Source organism: Andrographis paniculata, unplaced genomic scaffold (genome assembly GCF_009805555.1).
Source record: "Andrographis paniculata isolate CXL003 unplaced genomic scaffold, ASM980555v1 Contig79END, whole genome shotgun sequence".
NCBI lineage: Eukaryota > Viridiplantae > Streptophyta > Magnoliopsida > Lamiales > Acanthaceae > Andrographis > Andrographis paniculata.
Genome location: NW_026137616.1, coordinates 1,262,005 through 1,277,904, shown reverse-complemented (window position 1 = coordinate 1,277,904; position 15,900 = coordinate 1,262,005). Strand labels below are relative to the sequence as shown.

Below are 15,900 nucleotides of genomic sequence, written 5' to 3'. Positions count from 1 at the left end.
TGGAATTAATCGGGCCAGTTGTCAGATAAGATGCAGACGCCACCATTCACCACTCGACCAACACTATAAAACCCTAAAAATCCAAAATTGCCGTAGCCTGTTATGCCATGCCCCCACCCCACCACCACACAACAACCCTACCGCCGCCTGTAGATGATAACGAGCGGCGGCGGCGGAGATCCAGCGCAGCCTCTCCAGCAGCTCCCTTTGGCGGAGGTCGACCAGCCACGAGTCCTGTCTGTCGTCTCCGAGGTGCTGGAGAAGCTGGTGGCCCGGAACGACCAGCTGAGCGGCGGCGCGGGGAAGAGCCCTCGGCCGCCGCTGAACGCGTTCCAGGGAGTACGGGCGCCGGCGATAAGCCTGGGGAAGTATGCGGAGAGGATATACAAGTACACAAGCTGCAGCCCGTCGTGCTTCGTGGTGGGGTTCGTGTACATTGACAGGCTGGTCCACAAGCACCCGGACTCCCTCGTCGTCTCCCTCAACGTCCACCGCCTGCTCGTCACCAGCGTCATGGTTGCTTCCAAGATGCTCGACGATGCGTAATGAATGATTTATTTGAATAATTCTATAAATATTAATTAGTTTATAAATTAGTTTTTGGTGGATGGCATGGCAGGCACTACAACAACGCGTTCTACGCCCGAGTGGGAGGGGTGAGCAATGTGGAGCTGAACAGGCTGGAGTTGGAGCTGCTATTCCTGCTGGACTTCGGCGTGACGGTGAGCTCCCGGGTGTTCGAAAGCTACTGCCAGCACCTGGAGAAGCAGACGACGCTGGTGGAGAGACCTCTGCTGAATGGCGACGTCGTCTCTGAGATATCCGTCGAGGAAGATACGCACATTTCTTCTTCACCTCCTCATCCCACCCCCACCCCCACCCACCTACCTAGCTAGTTCTTTCTAGTTGTCATAATTAATAATTATATATATAGAGAATTGATTTAATTGCTCAGAATGTCATAGATGCATGAGATAATTAATTAATTGACGATGGTGGATAGTTATACTATTTCTAATTTCCGACAGGAGTATGATCACTATGAGGATGGATGTACGGCTGTGTTTGATAATTCTCGTTTAAATGGAGATTGAATACAGAACACCTGTGATGTCTTCTTCGTCTTCTTCTTCCCTTTGAGCATGGATGCCGTGAAGATTGATTTTGAATATAATAATACAATTATCAATGTATTATAACTTTTTATTTTATTTATTAAAATATCATAAACCTTAGATTTTAGTATATTCAAAATTTATTTTTTAATTTTTATTTGACACAAATCAATTTATTAATATAAAACTATTTTTGTAATACTACCTCGTCGTGGAAGAAGAATGGTGGCGTAGTCATCCATGGGAATTATGTTAAAGGTCTCGGTACCTTTTAGCTGTCTGAGCTGCATAGGCACGCTCCTAGCTACTTCCGAAATAGGAGTCCACCCGCTATTGACTCCCTTGAATCGACCTCCAGATGGGCGCCGATCTTATGGGCCATCTGCCCACTCGTGTAGTTGCCATCGTCTTTCGTATCCAGCAAGCACATTGTCAATACTCTATTTATTCACACGTTCACAAGCATTCTTCCTTTACCTCTACTTTTTGTCCGTAAAATTTTTAATATTAGTATTATATTGGTTTATAGTAAAAAGACAAAAATACCCCTATGATATAAAAGTAATGACATTTGTGTAATATATTGGAAGTGGTAAGAGTATTAATTATGTTAGATATATATAGTAGAATTACTAAATAAGAAAATGATATCCTTGTTTTGGGACAAACAAAAATAGAAAATGGTATCGACTATATTCTAAACAATATAAATTGAGTCATAAGTATTTTGTATAAGAATTAATAAATGTTAATATAATATTCTATTTGTCCTACTTATTGTGTCCATCTTTATTTTCGTTTGTCTTACTTATTTTGTCACTAAATATTATACATTTTAATTTAATTCTTTTTTAATTTTAATTATAGTACTAATTAGTTATCTTAATTTTAATTTAAAATTATTTTTATTAAATAATATATATTTTTACGAATACATTCTTAATTATTTCTAATTATACTTTTCTTATATTCTTGTGTCTACAATCAAAATAAAAAGGACTCATATTTGGTACAAAGGGAGATGGAGGATTAATATTTTAAACTTTTATTAAAATTCATTAAGAATTAAAAGAGAATTCAGAATGATTATAATACTAACAGCCCATAAAACATTCAAACAATCAATATTTTTATTTAATACTTTAATAAATTTTTTTATTTTGTCCGTCTCATATTCATTTATTTATTTTTAAGTAACTGCACTATCAACTTAAATTTATAAATATTCTTACAATTTATAATATTATTACTTTTATATAATACAAAATTATTTTAGTTATTTATACTTTATTCTTACTACATATCAATATAATATTAATATACTTTAAATTTAAAAAAAAAAAAAAAAAACAAATTGATAGCTAGACGAAGTACGTTATATAAAAGGAAAAATAACATACTATATAAAATATTAGAGGACAGAATGAAATATAGTCTTATGCATATTTCAGATAATAAAAAAATTATGTAAAAATATAGGGTGTGTTTTCGTAATAAAATGAGACACATTTGTAAAAGGAGATTATTATTTTGCAAGGAATAATAGAATATTATTTATATAATTTCTTATAATTTATATTAAACAAAATATTCTAATATGTCCCGTTTTAAAATATTATTTTTTTTTTTACGTCTTATCTTTTTTATTTTAAATAATAATTATACATTAACATTAAATATTCATCATTTTTATTTAAATTATAAATATATGTACCATTATTTTATATATAAAATAAAAAATCAAAATATCTTATATATTTAGCTATCTAATAAAATATTATTATTTTAAATTTATTATAAAAATTTCAAATAATTCACTGAATTCCAACAATTTTACTAAAGAACAATATTTTATCCATGTTTTTAAGACAAAAACATAAAATTACGGTCTTAACCCTATCCCGTCCTGCCCTTACTCGACTAACCCTTTCTCCTTCTCTTTCTCTTGCTCTTCTCGAATCCGATCTGCCGCTATTTGATCCTTCTTTGATGAATTCTTCTGCTGCAAATGACGGTGCCCGGAGCTTGATTCTCGCCGCCGATTAAGGAGGCCCCTGATCGGTCGATGTTCCATTCATCTACACACATAGGAGCTTTTGTGAAATTCTAATGGCTGATAATTCGAAGGAAGATTTTCTGCAGTTGATCAAGCGTGTTGGAGCGTTTCTCACAGTCAAGTTATCCGATCTCTTCCGCCGTCTGGTTCGTCTTGATTTTCATATATTTATCTCATTTCTTGAAAATTTCCTTGGCTAATCGTTACACATGTTCTACTTGGTTTGCGATTTCAGAATTCTTCTACGTTGTGGGTTTCCATATTGTCGAAAGAATTAATGATTATTTTAGAAAATATAAATAAAATCTATTTAGTTGGAATGGGTTTAGGGTTTAGCTCAGCATTAGGGTTTCCTTTATTGAGTTTGTGATTTGGCTATAACTAGGATAAACCCAGACCCTTTTCCTTTATCTGGTTAGGTATGATGCGTTTCATAATTTTCTTGAAATGATAACCTGACAGAAAAAGTTGAGGTAGTTATCATTTTGTTAGATGTGCCAAACTAAAGCCAAGCAATTCTATTTGGTTGGCAAGAAGCTTCAGCTTTTCGAGTGTTGAAAAATTCACTGTTATCTTTAATAATCTCAGCTAATAATTATTATGGGTTGCTAACATTATTACTTTCCAGTGAACTGTTTCAGGGTGGGTAATGTTTATGGGCTTCTTGGACTTTTTTTTTTTTTTTTTTTTTTTCGTGATTTGTGGATGAGTTATTTCACACAAAGTAAAGTATATTGTCATTCTAATGGATAAACGTCGATGGTTGTAGTTTAGTATGCTATTTATTCACTATGTTATAAGATAATCTTATTGAATGGATTGGAAGAAACAACCTTTTAAAATATGGCATTTTAATCACTCCCATCAAAGAAATAACCACGTGGCCTTGGAGTATTGATCTAATAAATCCGTGAACTGTGATTTAGGCCCCAGAGAGAAGGTTTCATTTTCCTTTTACCACTATATGGTATGAGTATTGGCATTTCAGCATCGGATGATTTTAATATAGCAATCTTTTTTTGGCAAAAGTTGTTTTAACTATCATCCCATTTATAGTAGAGTAGTTTAGGCTTTGGCATTTGGCTTGCACTTTTTGATGTAGGCTGTGGTTGTAACCATGGGACAATTTTTTGGTTGAACATGGAGGTAATTTTGTTAGCTAGTGAGCAGCTTGGGGATGATTACGGGTCATGAATGCAAAATATGTGAAGAATAAAACCTGAAGTTGGTTTAGGGAAATTGCAGGCTTTTATTTGTGCGAAGGTGCCTTTATCAACCCGTTGTTAAAAATGCTTGATAGATGGGTTACCAGAGAGTTGTGCAGACTGCAGATGACAACTTTTAAAAATGTTAAGCTTTACCATACTCATGTTCCTAATCTGAAGGCATTAGTTATTAAAAAGATGGTTCTTCATTATCTGCATGCAGCCTTCTTTTCCTGGGTGATCATTTTGTATGGGCTTCGAGTATCCATAAGTGGAATGGTTTTGCACATTTAATTGTTAGCCTGGGAATCTTTGATAGTATTTTCTTGTTAATTAATTTTTCTAACAGAAACATGAAAATATCCTACTAAATGTTGCATCAAACTAATGAAAGGCATTAAGGCACTACAGGATTCACGATCCGTTGGAGCGATAGCAGGGCTAGCATTTGCTGTAGTGTTTACTTGGAGAGTATTAAGAACACCTAGTGGGCCTCAAAGAAGGCAGCCTAAGAGGCAAGCTCCTGCGGCTAGCAATTCTGGTGTCAACAATCATGAAAGCATTGATGCTTCATCCTCAGGAGTTAGTAATGCTACAGAAGATTCAAGAACCCAAAATGTGGTTGATGAGTTCTTTCAGCCTGTGAAGGTAATTTATATTTTTTTATTGGTTTTTTATGTTTATCTTTTGAAGTGACACAGACAATATTAAATCCATGCAGCCGACACTGGGCCAAATTGTCAGGCAAAGGTTGAGCGAAGGAAGGAAGGTGATGTATCACATTCTAACAATCATTTTGTGATTCTTCTCTATTTTGCTTCAGTATTCCTTTCTTTTCCTTTGATGACAGTGTCAATTAAAAAATTGTGCAGGTTTCATGTCTATTTGTGTATGTTAGATTAAAAATAGTGTTTTCTTGTTGAATTAAATATGAGCTAAATTTAAATACTAACGATATAGAAATAAAAGTCTCATTTTTCAAATATAATTATGGTTAAACTTAAAATTCTATATTAGGAATCACTAATGTTATTATGAAACTGTCCCGTCAATTGCATATGCAGAGTATATTAATAATGTTCAATTTAAATGATGTAAAGGAAAAAAGTTGATAGCCAATGGTAGTAACATTATTGTGCTCTATGGTAAGCGACGAAGGGCACCAGAATATGGAGACAGAAAATGGGAACATTATATCTATACTAATAAATATACGACCATGCCATCGGACTTTGGGCAAAGAAGGGACAATCGACTACATGTTAATGTTATTTACTACGCTAGTCGTGTCCTAGATGGTGCTCAGCTAAACTATGCCACCTTCAACTTGTCTGTCACGTCAAAAGAGCTACAATACTTTTTTTTTTCCGTCTCTGAACTCAAGTACTCTTTATGATACGCATATCTGCATTACATTTTTATTTGCTTGCCAATGCCATGTTGAAAATTTAACCCTAAATAATGCAAAAGGTACTATTCTTTTGAATTTATTAAAATTTGACTTTTTTTACTGCAACTTGACTAGTGCAGGTAACTTGCGGATTGCTTGGTGTCATTCTTGAGGAAAGCAGCCCAGAGGAGTTGCAGGTTCTTTAACTTGATTTTCTATTGATTTTTTACATTAACACATCTGTAATTTTCACTTATAATTGTGGTTTATTTTATTTTATTATTATTTCCTTCTAGAAGCAAGCAACTGTTAGATCGTCTGTTTTAGAGGTGCTGCTTGAGATTACAAAGATTTGCGATCTTTATCTTATGGAAAGAGTGCTGGATGATGAAAGTGAAGTAAGAGACAAACTTCTCTTATTCTAGTTTCTTATTTAGTTAATTGTGTTCTATGGTGTTGAATAATGCCTTTAGCTTTCTTTTCTGTGATAAATTCTTTCGCTTAACGTATTTATTATGGTTATCACCTCAACAATATACTTTATGAAAATCCTAGATAAAATTTTTGTTAATGAATAGAAATATACAAGTACCTTAACTGCTATTCAAAATCAAGTGTCTCAATTAATGGTAATGATATTAATATCAAACAGCCCCTGGAAGTATGTATGGAATGTGTCATGCAAAGGCCTTTTCCAAGTCTATTATTTGTGGAACTTATTGTGTTTTGCATCGTTAACGGGTGGATAAATTCATGCAGAAGAACATTCTTGCAGCTTTGGAGAGTGCTGGGATTTTTACATCTGGTGGCTTGGTTAAGGATAAGGTTATTTTCTTGGATCAATGCTCTTCGCTATAATTTATAGATGCCCAGTTCCTTTTTTTTTTTTTTTTTTTACTTTTTTTTAGAAAGTATTATTATTATTACACCTATTTTCTTTTAGGAAGGCTGATTGCAGATTATAATTATACAAAGACAACATCTATGCTAATAAATGCACCTATGCATGTTTTAGCATCTGTGTTTGGAAATACTTAAAACTATTCTTCATTCTGGAACAGCATAAAAATTCATCTGTGTCAACCAAATGCCAGCATTACAAATCATTCTCAATGAATAACCACTCTTCATTACAATGGAAAATTTTTGGAAATCATATGGCAATAAATGAATTTCCAGTGGAGCTATCAAAATAGGAAAGCAGCAATTAATTCTCTATGGCATATATTGTTGGTGATGATAATTAAATAATTATTTGTCAAGTGCTTTTCTCATATTATAACAAAGGAATTATAAAAGATGCGATGAAACTGTGTTGTCCTACATTTATACTTTCTACACTAATAGAAGAAAATATTAAGTTCCTCTCCAAAACCCTGGGAATGGAACAAGAAGATAGTTGTTGGTTTAATTGGTTATCTATGTTGTCATTCTTCTAGCTATTGGTGGCACCATAGAAAGTAGAAAATTAGTACACCTTTGTTACGGCGATGAACATATGCAGTTAACATTAGCAATTTCTGATTCACGCATATGAAACAATTAGACACTTACATGTGGTATTTATTATCTCTAATACTGTTACTTGTAGTATGGCTTTGACTGGAATGACCATGCAGGTTCTCTTCTGTAGCACAGAGAATGGACGGACATCTTTTGTCAGACAACTGGAACCAGATTGGCATATAGACTCCAGTCCTGAAATTATTACCCAGTTAGCTGTATGTGCTTACGCTTTCTGTCATATATTTTTGAACATCTATTTATGGAGAAGTCAATAAGATACATGTATATTTAGCATTTATGAGAATTTTCATGGTACATTTCACTAGCCATCGCTAACAACATCTTCACATGGTGGTGTTGGGGGGTTTAGAAATTGGTGAAACCAATTTAGTGGCATGATTTTGGATATTAACAAATGGTAAACCAGGAGAATTAGGCGGCTATTAGTTCCATTTTCTGTTGATGCACGACTATAATGCATCAGATTGTTTAAAGGCAATAATGGTTTTATAATAATCTTTTGGGCATTCAAGAAAATGGATTACTTTTGGGAAATGTTATGGGTGGTAAAATTGCTACTCGTATGTTTCTGGAAAGAGGTCATAAATGGCTGATAAAGACCTTTGCGATAAAATACATGAAATGTGGCTGATTAAGACCTTTGTGCATTGTGTTTATTTTGAAATAGAGTTTTGAATATAAGAAGGCTGTTCTTTTGGTATTTCTTGTTACAACTAATTTTGAATTGGTTTTATGCTGTTTCCAGAGATTCATCAAATATCAAATTTATATCTCACCCACCAAGCTGGAACGGCCGGCCTCCAATGTTTTCACTGCCTCTACATTGGAACAATTCTTTGGGTGCGTGTGAACATTATACATGGCACGGCACAACATGTTTAGGTTCTTGTTGCCCCTTCTTTCTTGGACACCAACAAGAATAACAAGTGATTTCTGATTGCCTGCAGTCACCAATCTTCAGACAAGTAGTATTTACTCAAGCCTTAAAAAAGTTCGACTAAATTGTTTAGCTGTCACTTGAAGACGCCGTATAGTTTGTGTACCTTAACAAGATGTACTATAATTTAGAATGAACTTGGCTTCTTGTTTGAACACTTCAGCCGCTGCATGTTGTCTCTGATGTTATGTAACCAGGATGGATATTTGATGCTGCAGCAATTTGCTCAATTCTGTGCTTACTATTGTCACCTAGCAATGGCAATTGGGGTGGGTCTAACCCTGGATGCATCATGTTAATGGGTGGATTCAAGTTCAAAATTTTATAGCTGAATTGGGTTATGGATTTGAGATTAAGAACTTGGTTGGGTCCAGGATGGATTACAGATTTGATAAAAAGTTACTTCTTGAATTCAGCTCATCCTGTGATGTATTTTTAACTTATTATTTTCTCTTATCATTTTCTTGTTATATATTAATGTTACTGCAATTAAAAATATATTGTGACCAAAATTCACTCCAAACTTGCCTTGTTATCATCGTTATTGTCACATAATCACCGATTCTCTTTAAAAGTATGGAGCTGTAGATTTTAGTGAAATATGTTTTGTTTAGTGTTTTAGTTTGATTTATATATATATATATATATATTTTATATGAATTAGTAAAATGGACATATAATAAGTATTTTAAATTGAATATTAATTTTTGATAAGATAATAAAATATAAAATTATATATATATATATATTGGAATAGTGTCAATTTAAAAATAAGAATTGTGGAGCCGTTAGAAGATTCTGGTGGCATTGGCGAATGGCGGGTATTTCTTCTTTGATTCTTCTCTATAAATGAATGAGGTTTGAAATGTTGAAAGGCAGTGTGTTCTACTTCTTCTCATCGTAGCTACGGCTTTCATTCTCACTCTGATCGATCAAAAATCAAATTCCAATTTACCCGCGCAGCGCAGGGCACAAATGCAGGCCTTCCACACAGTTCACTCTTCCCACCACGGACTTGCTTTCTTCACCGCCACCGCAACCGCAACCTGCAAGGAACAGTTTCTTTGCCGCAAGTTATCACGTGCTTTCCTGCGCTCTTGTCCTTCTCGCCGCCTTGTGACGGGGTTTGAATCTGTAACGGCACCTACCGGGATTGATTGTGTTGTGCACGCAGAGGAAGGGGGCTCTCTTTTTGGCGAGGATGTCGAGAATTTCGAGGATTCGTCTGAAAGTAGTGATGATGAGGGGGAGTTTCTGGACCCGGAGCTTTGGAAGAATGTGGTGATGCTCAGTTGTGATTCAACTGTGGATGGCGGCGTCTGTTATGTTTATTTGGTTGGAACGTCTCATCTTTCGAAGGTGATTGAGTTGTTATTTGATGTTGTGTTTCGTATTGAGAGTTTGATTCTTGATCTTCTTGTTATAGATTCTTTAAATTTCATTTTTCAGTTTCTTTATCTACTAGAAGGTGATTGTATGAACATATAAGTGACTAAAAATTTATTTGTCGTGGCATTGTAGGAATCTTGCCAAGAAGTTGAAGCTGTGATTGATTTCTTGAAACCAGAGGTGCTTCTCTTTTGTAGTTTAATTTTTATTGTTTATTAGAATATGCTAGAACTTGGTTTTATTTGATCATACAATGTCTTTTTGTTCCTTTTTTATTTAATATATTTCCAACACTATTTTATTGCAGGTTGTTTTCTTGGAGTTATGCCCGGCTCGTACATCTCTTTTTAAGGTTCGCACTTTGAAGGTGGGCTTTGTATCTCCTTTCTATGTCTTTCTATGTTTCAATGATTGGTTTGCTTGTGATGGTTAATTATACAATTAAGGATAGATATCATCAATCTTGTTCCTGATAGCCTGCTTTGACTGCTTGGTTGTCTAATTGATCTATTTTTTACACTTAGTACTATTAGGATCAGTTTAATTGTTGAAAACAAATTGGTACCACTGTATCATTTTATCATTGAAATTGTGTTCCTTATTTATTCTTAAAAAAGTGACCAAGATCTCAAGGAAAATGGATTAACAACTAACCTTATAATGCAGGTTCCAACAATTGGAGAAATGGTGCAGATGTGGAAGAAAAACAGGAATCTTTTTGCCATTATTTACAACTTTTTTGCTCTTGAGGCATGATAACTAATTACTCAGTTTTGGATATGAATAAATATTTCAAACATAGGTTTGAACTTACTTGCAGTCCATCCTAATCCTATGCTAGCTTGCTACGAAACTGGAAGTTCAACCTGGGGATGAGTTTCACGTGGCATATGAAGAAGCAAAAAAGTATGGCGGCAGGGTTGTCCTTGGTGATCGACCTGTTCAGGTATGTTAAAGCTTTGGCATTTGTTCATCTATCATTCAACTGGCCCTCTGTAATATTGTGATTTTAAGTTGAGATTTTGATTTCTTTGGTAGATCACATTACAGAGAACATGGATGAAGATGCCTCTTAGGCACAAGATAAAATTGCTTTCCACCTTTATGTTATCATTTTTCTCGCCAAGTTCTGAAGTGATCAATAAGAAGGTAGAGTGTCATGTTCATATGATCGAATAGATATACAATAATTACCTTTTAATGAGCTAACTCAGATTATTTGATTTAACTGAATCAATATGTCTCTTTTGGCTGTTATGCAGCTAAAGGAAATGGATGATGGTCACATGCCAACTATTCAAGAAGTAAGCAAGGAGTTTCCAACTATTATGGAAACTATTATCCACGAGCGCGACAAGTTAGTGTCTCTGCCTCAGAGTTTATTCTCCATTTTATCTTTTTCAGCATCTTCTTTAAGTACTCGAAAAGTTTGTCCATTTACTTCGAAAATTATATGCTGCTCTCTTCAATTATTGCTGCATCAACTGGAATACGAACTCGAAGTTGTTCTCTTATTGATATTGGGAGACATTGATATCATTTATAAACTTGTTCTTTATTTCCTCTTTTCGTCTTCCTCCTCTTCATTAAATTGTTATTGTTCTAAAATATTTTCCTCCTCAGATATATGTCAATCAATTTACTTAGAATTGCTCGTGAGCAAAATTCGGTGGTAGCAGTTGTCGGGAAGGGCCACCTACATGGAATTCAGGAGAACTGGGAACAGGATATTGAAGTAAAGAATTTACATTATCTGTTCTTATTGGTCTCCATTTATGTTTCAAGTAGCTGCTTATTGCCCTCTAATTTTATTGCATTCGATGTTCTTATTACACACTTTGTTCACAGGTGAGGCAACTTCTTACCATCCCGACTCGAAGCAGCAAGATTCCGGTGGGTAAAATACTGATTGCTGTTGGAGTTACAGTTGGAGTGTTTGCCATCATAACTGGCCTCATCAAGAAACTTAACTCTATCAAGTAACTGATTCCCATATAGCTTGATTTTTTTACCATTTGAATAGGATATAGCAGCTCGTGTAAATATCATTACAGCGAGTTAAATGATATCGTAATTTTTAGTTGAGATGATCATTTAGCACAAGAGCTCGATTGTCCTCCTTTTGCATGACTCACTGCTTTTTCAAATGAATCTGACCAACACCTCATATCTTCTTCATGATTCTTCACTTTATAAATACACACACATGCCATGCATTCAAATCATTCACATATATATATATATGATCCAAGATTGATCAAACATTCTTATATATATGTATGATGTATATATATATATATTCATGAAGATCTGTATTGTGATGAAAGGTTGTGAATTTTCCCTGGAAGTAGATCCTCGGGAGCCAATTGTACAGATCAAGAACAAGATCCAACAGTTTCTCGGCATCCCGGCGGAGGCGCAAATCCTGAGCGTCTGTGACTGGGAACTCATCGATGGCCTCGACTTAGACGACTACCCCCTCATCTCCGACGGCACCAAAATGCACCTCTCCATCCAGCAGCCACCCGTCGCGCCGGAACCACCGGCAAAGATGAAGATAACCGTCAAATTCTCCGCAAGGAAGATTGAGATTGAAGTGGACAAGACAGACACCGTCAGAAGCCTCAAGGAGAAGATCCACATCGTCGACGGCACCCCAATCCGTAGAATGACGCTCTTCTTCAACGGGACGGAGATGGAGGACGACTTCCGCAGCCTCACTGATTACGGCGTGCACGAGACCTCCGCCTCCACCTCGTCCTCGTCCTCGGAGGTGATCGTGTTCCTGAAGACCATGACGAGAGTCACCGCGGATCCTCCAGCGAGGAGGGTCGGTGTGGTGGTGCAGACGTCGGCGAGCTTGATGAATGCCGCGAGGATTCCTGTGGAGATGAACGACACGAGCAGAGTGGAGGAGCTCCGGCAGCTGCTGCTGGAGAGGGGAATGCTTCCGGCTGACGACTACATTTTCATTCACAAGCAGAGAATCATGAGAGACGACTGCAGCCTCCGCTGGCACGGCGTCGAGAACGGAGATTTTCTCTACGTTTTCAAAGGCTCCGTCACCCGCGCCGCCTGCTGATCGATGATCATCAACACATATACATACATATATACATATATATATATAGATGATACTTTGGAATGTAGAGATTTTCAAATTAAGAGATTCAAATGTCTTCCAAGACTATCTTTTTATTTTTCTATAAGCACTCATCAAATGGACAAAAAAGAGTTAGCCGATTGAAGTGGAAACTGGAAATCAGAGCTACTTCTTCCATGGCTTGAGAATGGAAAGAACTAAAATGACAGCAATGATCAACAACAAGCTTATGCCAATCATCATGCATTTTCTTGATTTCTTCTGCAAGTTTTTTGCTGTCTGAAGGGCATCGGCTCCCATGTTTACATGGTCCACTGCATTTTTCACCTGTCACACAAAATGAGAACTGAACCATAAAGCACATAATGTGATTTTGTTTTGGAATAAGATTTAAGTGTCAAGAAAGCTTGTAACTAAACCTGGCTCTCGATGTTGTCGAGTATATCTCCTTGAGCCTCGACAAGAACAGCCATGTCCATGTATATCTGGCGACGGCTCATTGAAAAAATCAGCCGAGGTTTCGATGATGGCATCAAGACTTGGAAGTTGAATTGAAAGTTGAAAGGTACCTGATGCAAGTCTAGAAGTTTTTTCTCGATTTCTCTCACGGCGTCGTGCCTCTCCTGGATTTCTTCCAATGTGTTCAATACCTGCAAGCGATACATGTAAGGTTCTATGCCGACAATTTTGGATATATAATCAGAAATATGCTTAAATAGATATACTAATTGATACTACCTGTCCATGTCCTGTTTCTAGCATAGCCTTCTGGAATATTTGTTCACTGTTTCCAGTTTCAATCAGATGGTTTATAGTCTGTTACTCATTGATCAGTTCCACCATAAATATCTTCTATGTCGCCGAGAATTAGAGAAAATGAAAAAGAAAAAAAGGACAAAAACCCGATAGTCTGCATACCTCTTCATCTGGCCTAGATCCAGTTACTGCAAACCATGAAGATATAAATTACATACAATCAATACAAACAAAAAAAGAATAAGATCAAGAAGATTGAAATCCAATTAAAAGATGTGTAATTGCGAGGTTGCTTCTCACCTGTAATTATCCTTCTCTCGACAACCTCGCGATATTCTTCGTCTATGGTATGTCTCAAAGCCTGGTGGAAGAAACAAAACTATCTCAAAAACATCACCAACAGCCTAAATGTGAAAAAAGGATTTTCCAGTGAAAATAAGACCTGGAACTCTGTCATGAGGTCTTTAAATTTTTTTGTGAAGGCGCTGCATTCAACAAAGCCGAAAAGTTAGTTCATTCTTTGGACAAGAAGATGGTAAAACTATTCGAGAGAATCATACAAATATACATACTTTGTTAAGTTGATCCTTGACCTATCTGCGGCAGATCCTTTTCCGCAACCGGGCTTTTGCCGATTGGCTAAGTTCTGAAGCACTAGAAGGAATCAGTGTGCTATTATGTCATATAAAGTGTAGAGAATGCAGGGAAATATAGGCGTATGGCCTGAGCAGTACGTCTCGATTAATTGCCTCAATTTTTGCTTTTACGCCATGTGCTATCTTTCCTACTTCATCAATATCCTTCTCCATCCTCTTCCTGATTGCTGGAACACATATGTTTAGTAAGAATGCAATGACGACGATCAACAATGACTTCCTAAAGACTTTGAGGAATGAATTATATATATATATATATATATATATAGTGATGGATGTTGTTTAAACTCAATCTTTTTAGGTGTAGCTGTAACTTGCAATTTAACAACAAAGACTGTTTCCTGTAAAATTCTTGCAAAAGCAAATCCAGACAGTCTTTCATATCTAATAGTTGTGAGATGTCGAACCTTTCATAGAAGATGCTTTTGTAACACTCTTCGACTCTTCGTTTGTTTCCTGTCGAGATAAAAAATAAAGATCTCATGAAAATTGCTTGAAAAAATATTCGAAAAATGTGATATTCTGCTGCACTAAAATCCTGCATCTCATTGCCATCAAGTTTTAGACGTTATCCTAAATTTTAGCCTACTATTCTTGTTGATGATGGACCCAATCTTTTCTCAAATTGATTGTACGTACCTTGAGTTTCCTCAACAGAATGGAGAGCTTTTCCACTTGCTTTTCAGCCTCTTGTATCTACAAAAAATTTAAAAATCAAAGATCAAAATCCATTGACAGATGTTTTGACAGACAGAGAGAGAGAGAAAGACTTGTTTGTTGAACAATTCCATGCCCAAATCGGAGTTGCGAGGCCCCATCTCGATATCAAATTTATTATATTCTTCTGTGGGATTGGAGTGAGGCTTGCCTTTAACATCACTAACAAAGGAATCCTGAAAAATAAACTCTAATCACAACAAAGATCATACACAACACAAACTTAGGGCAAACTTAAAACCTATTAAAAAAATCATATCCAATTGAAGTGAAGTGAGTGAGAATCTGAAAACGGAAAAATTTAAGCGATGGACGACTAACCGTGAGAAGATCATTCATCTTTGGAAGGAAACAACAGTTGGTTTTGTATCAACAATACACTGTATCTGTATGTATGTAGTGTAGATACAAACTATACATACATATATATATATATGTGTGTGTATGGGGTCTGGAGTTGGCGTTGTTGTTCAGCGCCGGCAGCAACGAGGAAACATGAACGGAAAACGACAGAGAAAGGGGATTTGGTGGGTTGGTTGGTTGGTTTGTTCTTCAAATTAATATTTTTATTATTATTATTATTATTATTTTGTAATGAAACCGTTAAGGCAACGAATGAAAAATGTGTCACAATCAAATATACTTTTATTAAAGTTGCATACACATATTCCCATTTCTGCATATATCCCATTTGTTCACTGTTACTTAATTTTAATAACTTTCAATAAAATGTACTCATAATAATAATAATAATAATAATAATAATAATAATAATAATGCCATAGACAGTGTTTATGGAAAATTCTGTGTTTTAACAAATTCAGTAGAATATATGTAATTGCTCATAAATACATGTATATATGTATATTCGGTCTTATCCAATTTCTGTGTAGGTTCTTCTATCCCATATGCATGTATACAATTTGTATCAAAATATGAATTAATTAAATGTATGAAAATACTGAATAACTTTTTCGTGTAGTTCCAAACCAAATTCTTATTAATTAAAGTTGTTGTAACTGCTTAGAGAAAGTAAACTAAACATTGAC

At 35.5% G+C, this 15,900-nt stretch overlaps 5 protein-coding genes across 10 annotated transcripts; 4 read left to right on the top strand and 1 right to left on the bottom strand.

Moving 5' to 3' along the window:
- The first annotated feature begins 65 nt into the window (after positions 1-65).
- LOC127240609 (cyclin-U1-1) lies at positions 66-1,266 on the top strand. The gene is made up of 2 exons (XM_051259382.1): positions 66-542; positions 620-1,266. The coding sequence occupies exons 1-2, from the start codon at positions 154-156 to the stop codon at positions 894-896; spliced, it is 666 nt and encodes a 221-aa protein (XP_051115339.1). The 5' UTR covers positions 66-153; the 3' UTR covers positions 897-1,266.
- Positions 1,267-3,012: 1,746 nt separating this feature from the next.
- LOC127240530 (peroxisome biogenesis protein 22-like) lies at positions 3,013-8,471 on the top strand. Of its 3 annotated transcripts, none has more exons than XM_051259252.1 (8): positions 3,013-3,317; positions 4,779-5,024; positions 5,098-5,145; positions 5,907-5,963; positions 6,066-6,164; positions 6,526-6,591; positions 7,386-7,487; positions 8,039-8,471. In XM_051259252.1, exons 1-8 carry the CDS (start codon positions 3,225-3,227, stop codon positions 8,141-8,143), a joined length of 816 nt encoding a protein of 271 aa, XP_051115209.1. In that variant the 5' UTR covers positions 3,013-3,224; the 3' UTR covers positions 8,144-8,471. The 3 variants fall into 3 exon arrangements, with proteins under 3 accessions (XP_051115209.1, XP_051115208.1, XP_051115210.1); XM_051259251.1 differs by having other exon boundaries at positions 3,015-3,317; positions 6,063-6,164; XM_051259253.1 differs by having other exon boundaries at positions 3,018-3,317; positions 4,788-5,024; positions 6,063-6,164.
- A 683-nt stretch (positions 8,472-9,154) lies between these two features.
- Positions 9,155-12,075, top strand: LOC127240114 (uncharacterized). Of its 3 annotated transcripts, none has more exons than XM_051258585.1 (10): positions 9,155-9,589; positions 9,752-9,799; positions 9,927-9,986; positions 10,286-10,369; positions 10,461-10,565; positions 10,658-10,768; positions 10,882-10,976; positions 11,243-11,354; positions 11,468-11,598; positions 11,971-12,075. In XM_051258585.1, exons 1-10 carry the CDS (start codon positions 9,206-9,208, stop codon positions 12,056-12,058), a joined length of 1,218 nt encoding a protein of 405 aa, XP_051114542.1. In that variant the 5' UTR covers positions 9,155-9,205; the 3' UTR covers positions 12,059-12,075. The 3 variants fall into 3 exon arrangements, with proteins under 3 accessions (XP_051114542.1, XP_051114543.1, XP_051114544.1); XM_051258586.1 differs by having other exon boundaries at positions 11,947-12,059; XM_051258587.1 differs by having other exon boundaries at positions 11,468-11,512; positions 11,947-12,029.
- On the bottom strand, positions 11,618-15,369 carry LOC127240116 (syntaxin-132-like). Of its 2 annotated transcripts, XM_051258589.1 has the most exons (13): positions 15,173-15,369; positions 14,905-15,027; positions 14,774-14,830; positions 14,542-14,590; positions 14,213-14,301; positions 14,051-14,124; positions 13,921-13,963; positions 13,779-13,839; positions 13,641-13,666; positions 13,461-13,538; positions 13,292-13,372; positions 13,142-13,207; positions 11,618-13,049 (listed from the first exon to the last, which is right to left on the bottom strand). In XM_051258589.1, the coding sequence occupies exons 1-13, from the start codon at positions 15,188-15,190 to the stop codon at positions 12,888-12,890; spliced, it is 927 nt and encodes a 308-aa protein (XP_051114546.1). In that variant the 5' UTR covers positions 15,191-15,369; the 3' UTR covers positions 11,618-12,887. The 2 variants fall into 2 exon arrangements, with proteins under 2 accessions (XP_051114546.1, XP_051114545.1); XM_051258588.1 differs by having other exon boundaries at positions 13,142-13,372.
- LOC127240476 (uncharacterized) lies at positions 12,120-12,701 on the top strand. Its single transcript, XM_051259183.1, has one exon. The coding sequence runs from the start codon at positions 12,120-12,122 to the stop codon at positions 12,699-12,701; it is 582 nt and encodes a 193-aa protein (XP_051115140.1).
- Positions 15,370-15,900: the final 531 nt, after the last annotated feature.

Coding starts and splice junctions, on each gene's coding strand:
- LOC127240114 (XM_051258585.1), top strand. CDS start 9,206: ATGCAGGCCTTCCACACAGTTCACTCTTCCCACCACGGACTTGCTTTC. Junction 9,800..9,926: donor TTGATTTCTTGAAACCAGAG/GTGCTTCTCTTT, acceptor ATTTTATTGCAG/GTTGTTTTCTTGGAGTTATG. Junction 10,977..11,242: donor ATTATCCACGAGCGCGACAA/GTTAGTGTCTCT, acceptor TTTCCTCCTCAG/ATATATGTCAATCAATTTAC.
- LOC127240476 (XM_051259183.1), top strand. CDS start 12,120: ATGCACCTCTCCATCCAGCAGCCACCCGTCGCGCCGGAACCACCGGCA.
- LOC127240609 (XM_051259382.1), top strand. CDS start 154: ATGATAACGAGCGGCGGCGGCGGAGATCCAGCGCAGCCTCTCCAGCAG. Junction 543..619: donor TCCAAGATGCTCGACGATGC/GTAATGAATGAT, acceptor ATGGCATGGCAG/GCACTACAACAACGCGTTCT.
- LOC127240116 (XM_051258588.1), bottom strand. Junction 13,964..14,050: donor TCAAGGATCAACTTAACAAA/GTATGTATATTT, acceptor TGTTGAATGCAG/CGCCTTCACAAAAAAATTTA. Junction 13,840..13,920: donor ACCTCATGACAGAGTTCCAG/GTCTTATTTTCA, acceptor TTCTTCCACCAG/GCTTTGAGACATACCATAGA.
- LOC127240530 (XM_051259251.1), top strand. CDS start 3,225: ATGGCTGATAATTCGAAGGAAGATTTTCTGCAGTTGATCAAGCGTGTT. Junction 3,318..4,778: donor CCGATCTCTTCCGCCGTCTG/GTTCGTCTTGAT, acceptor AAAGGCATTAAG/GCACTACAGGATTCACGATC. Junction 5,025..5,097: donor AGTTCTTTCAGCCTGTGAAG/GTAATTTATATT, acceptor AAATCCATGCAG/CCGACACTGGGCCAAATTGT.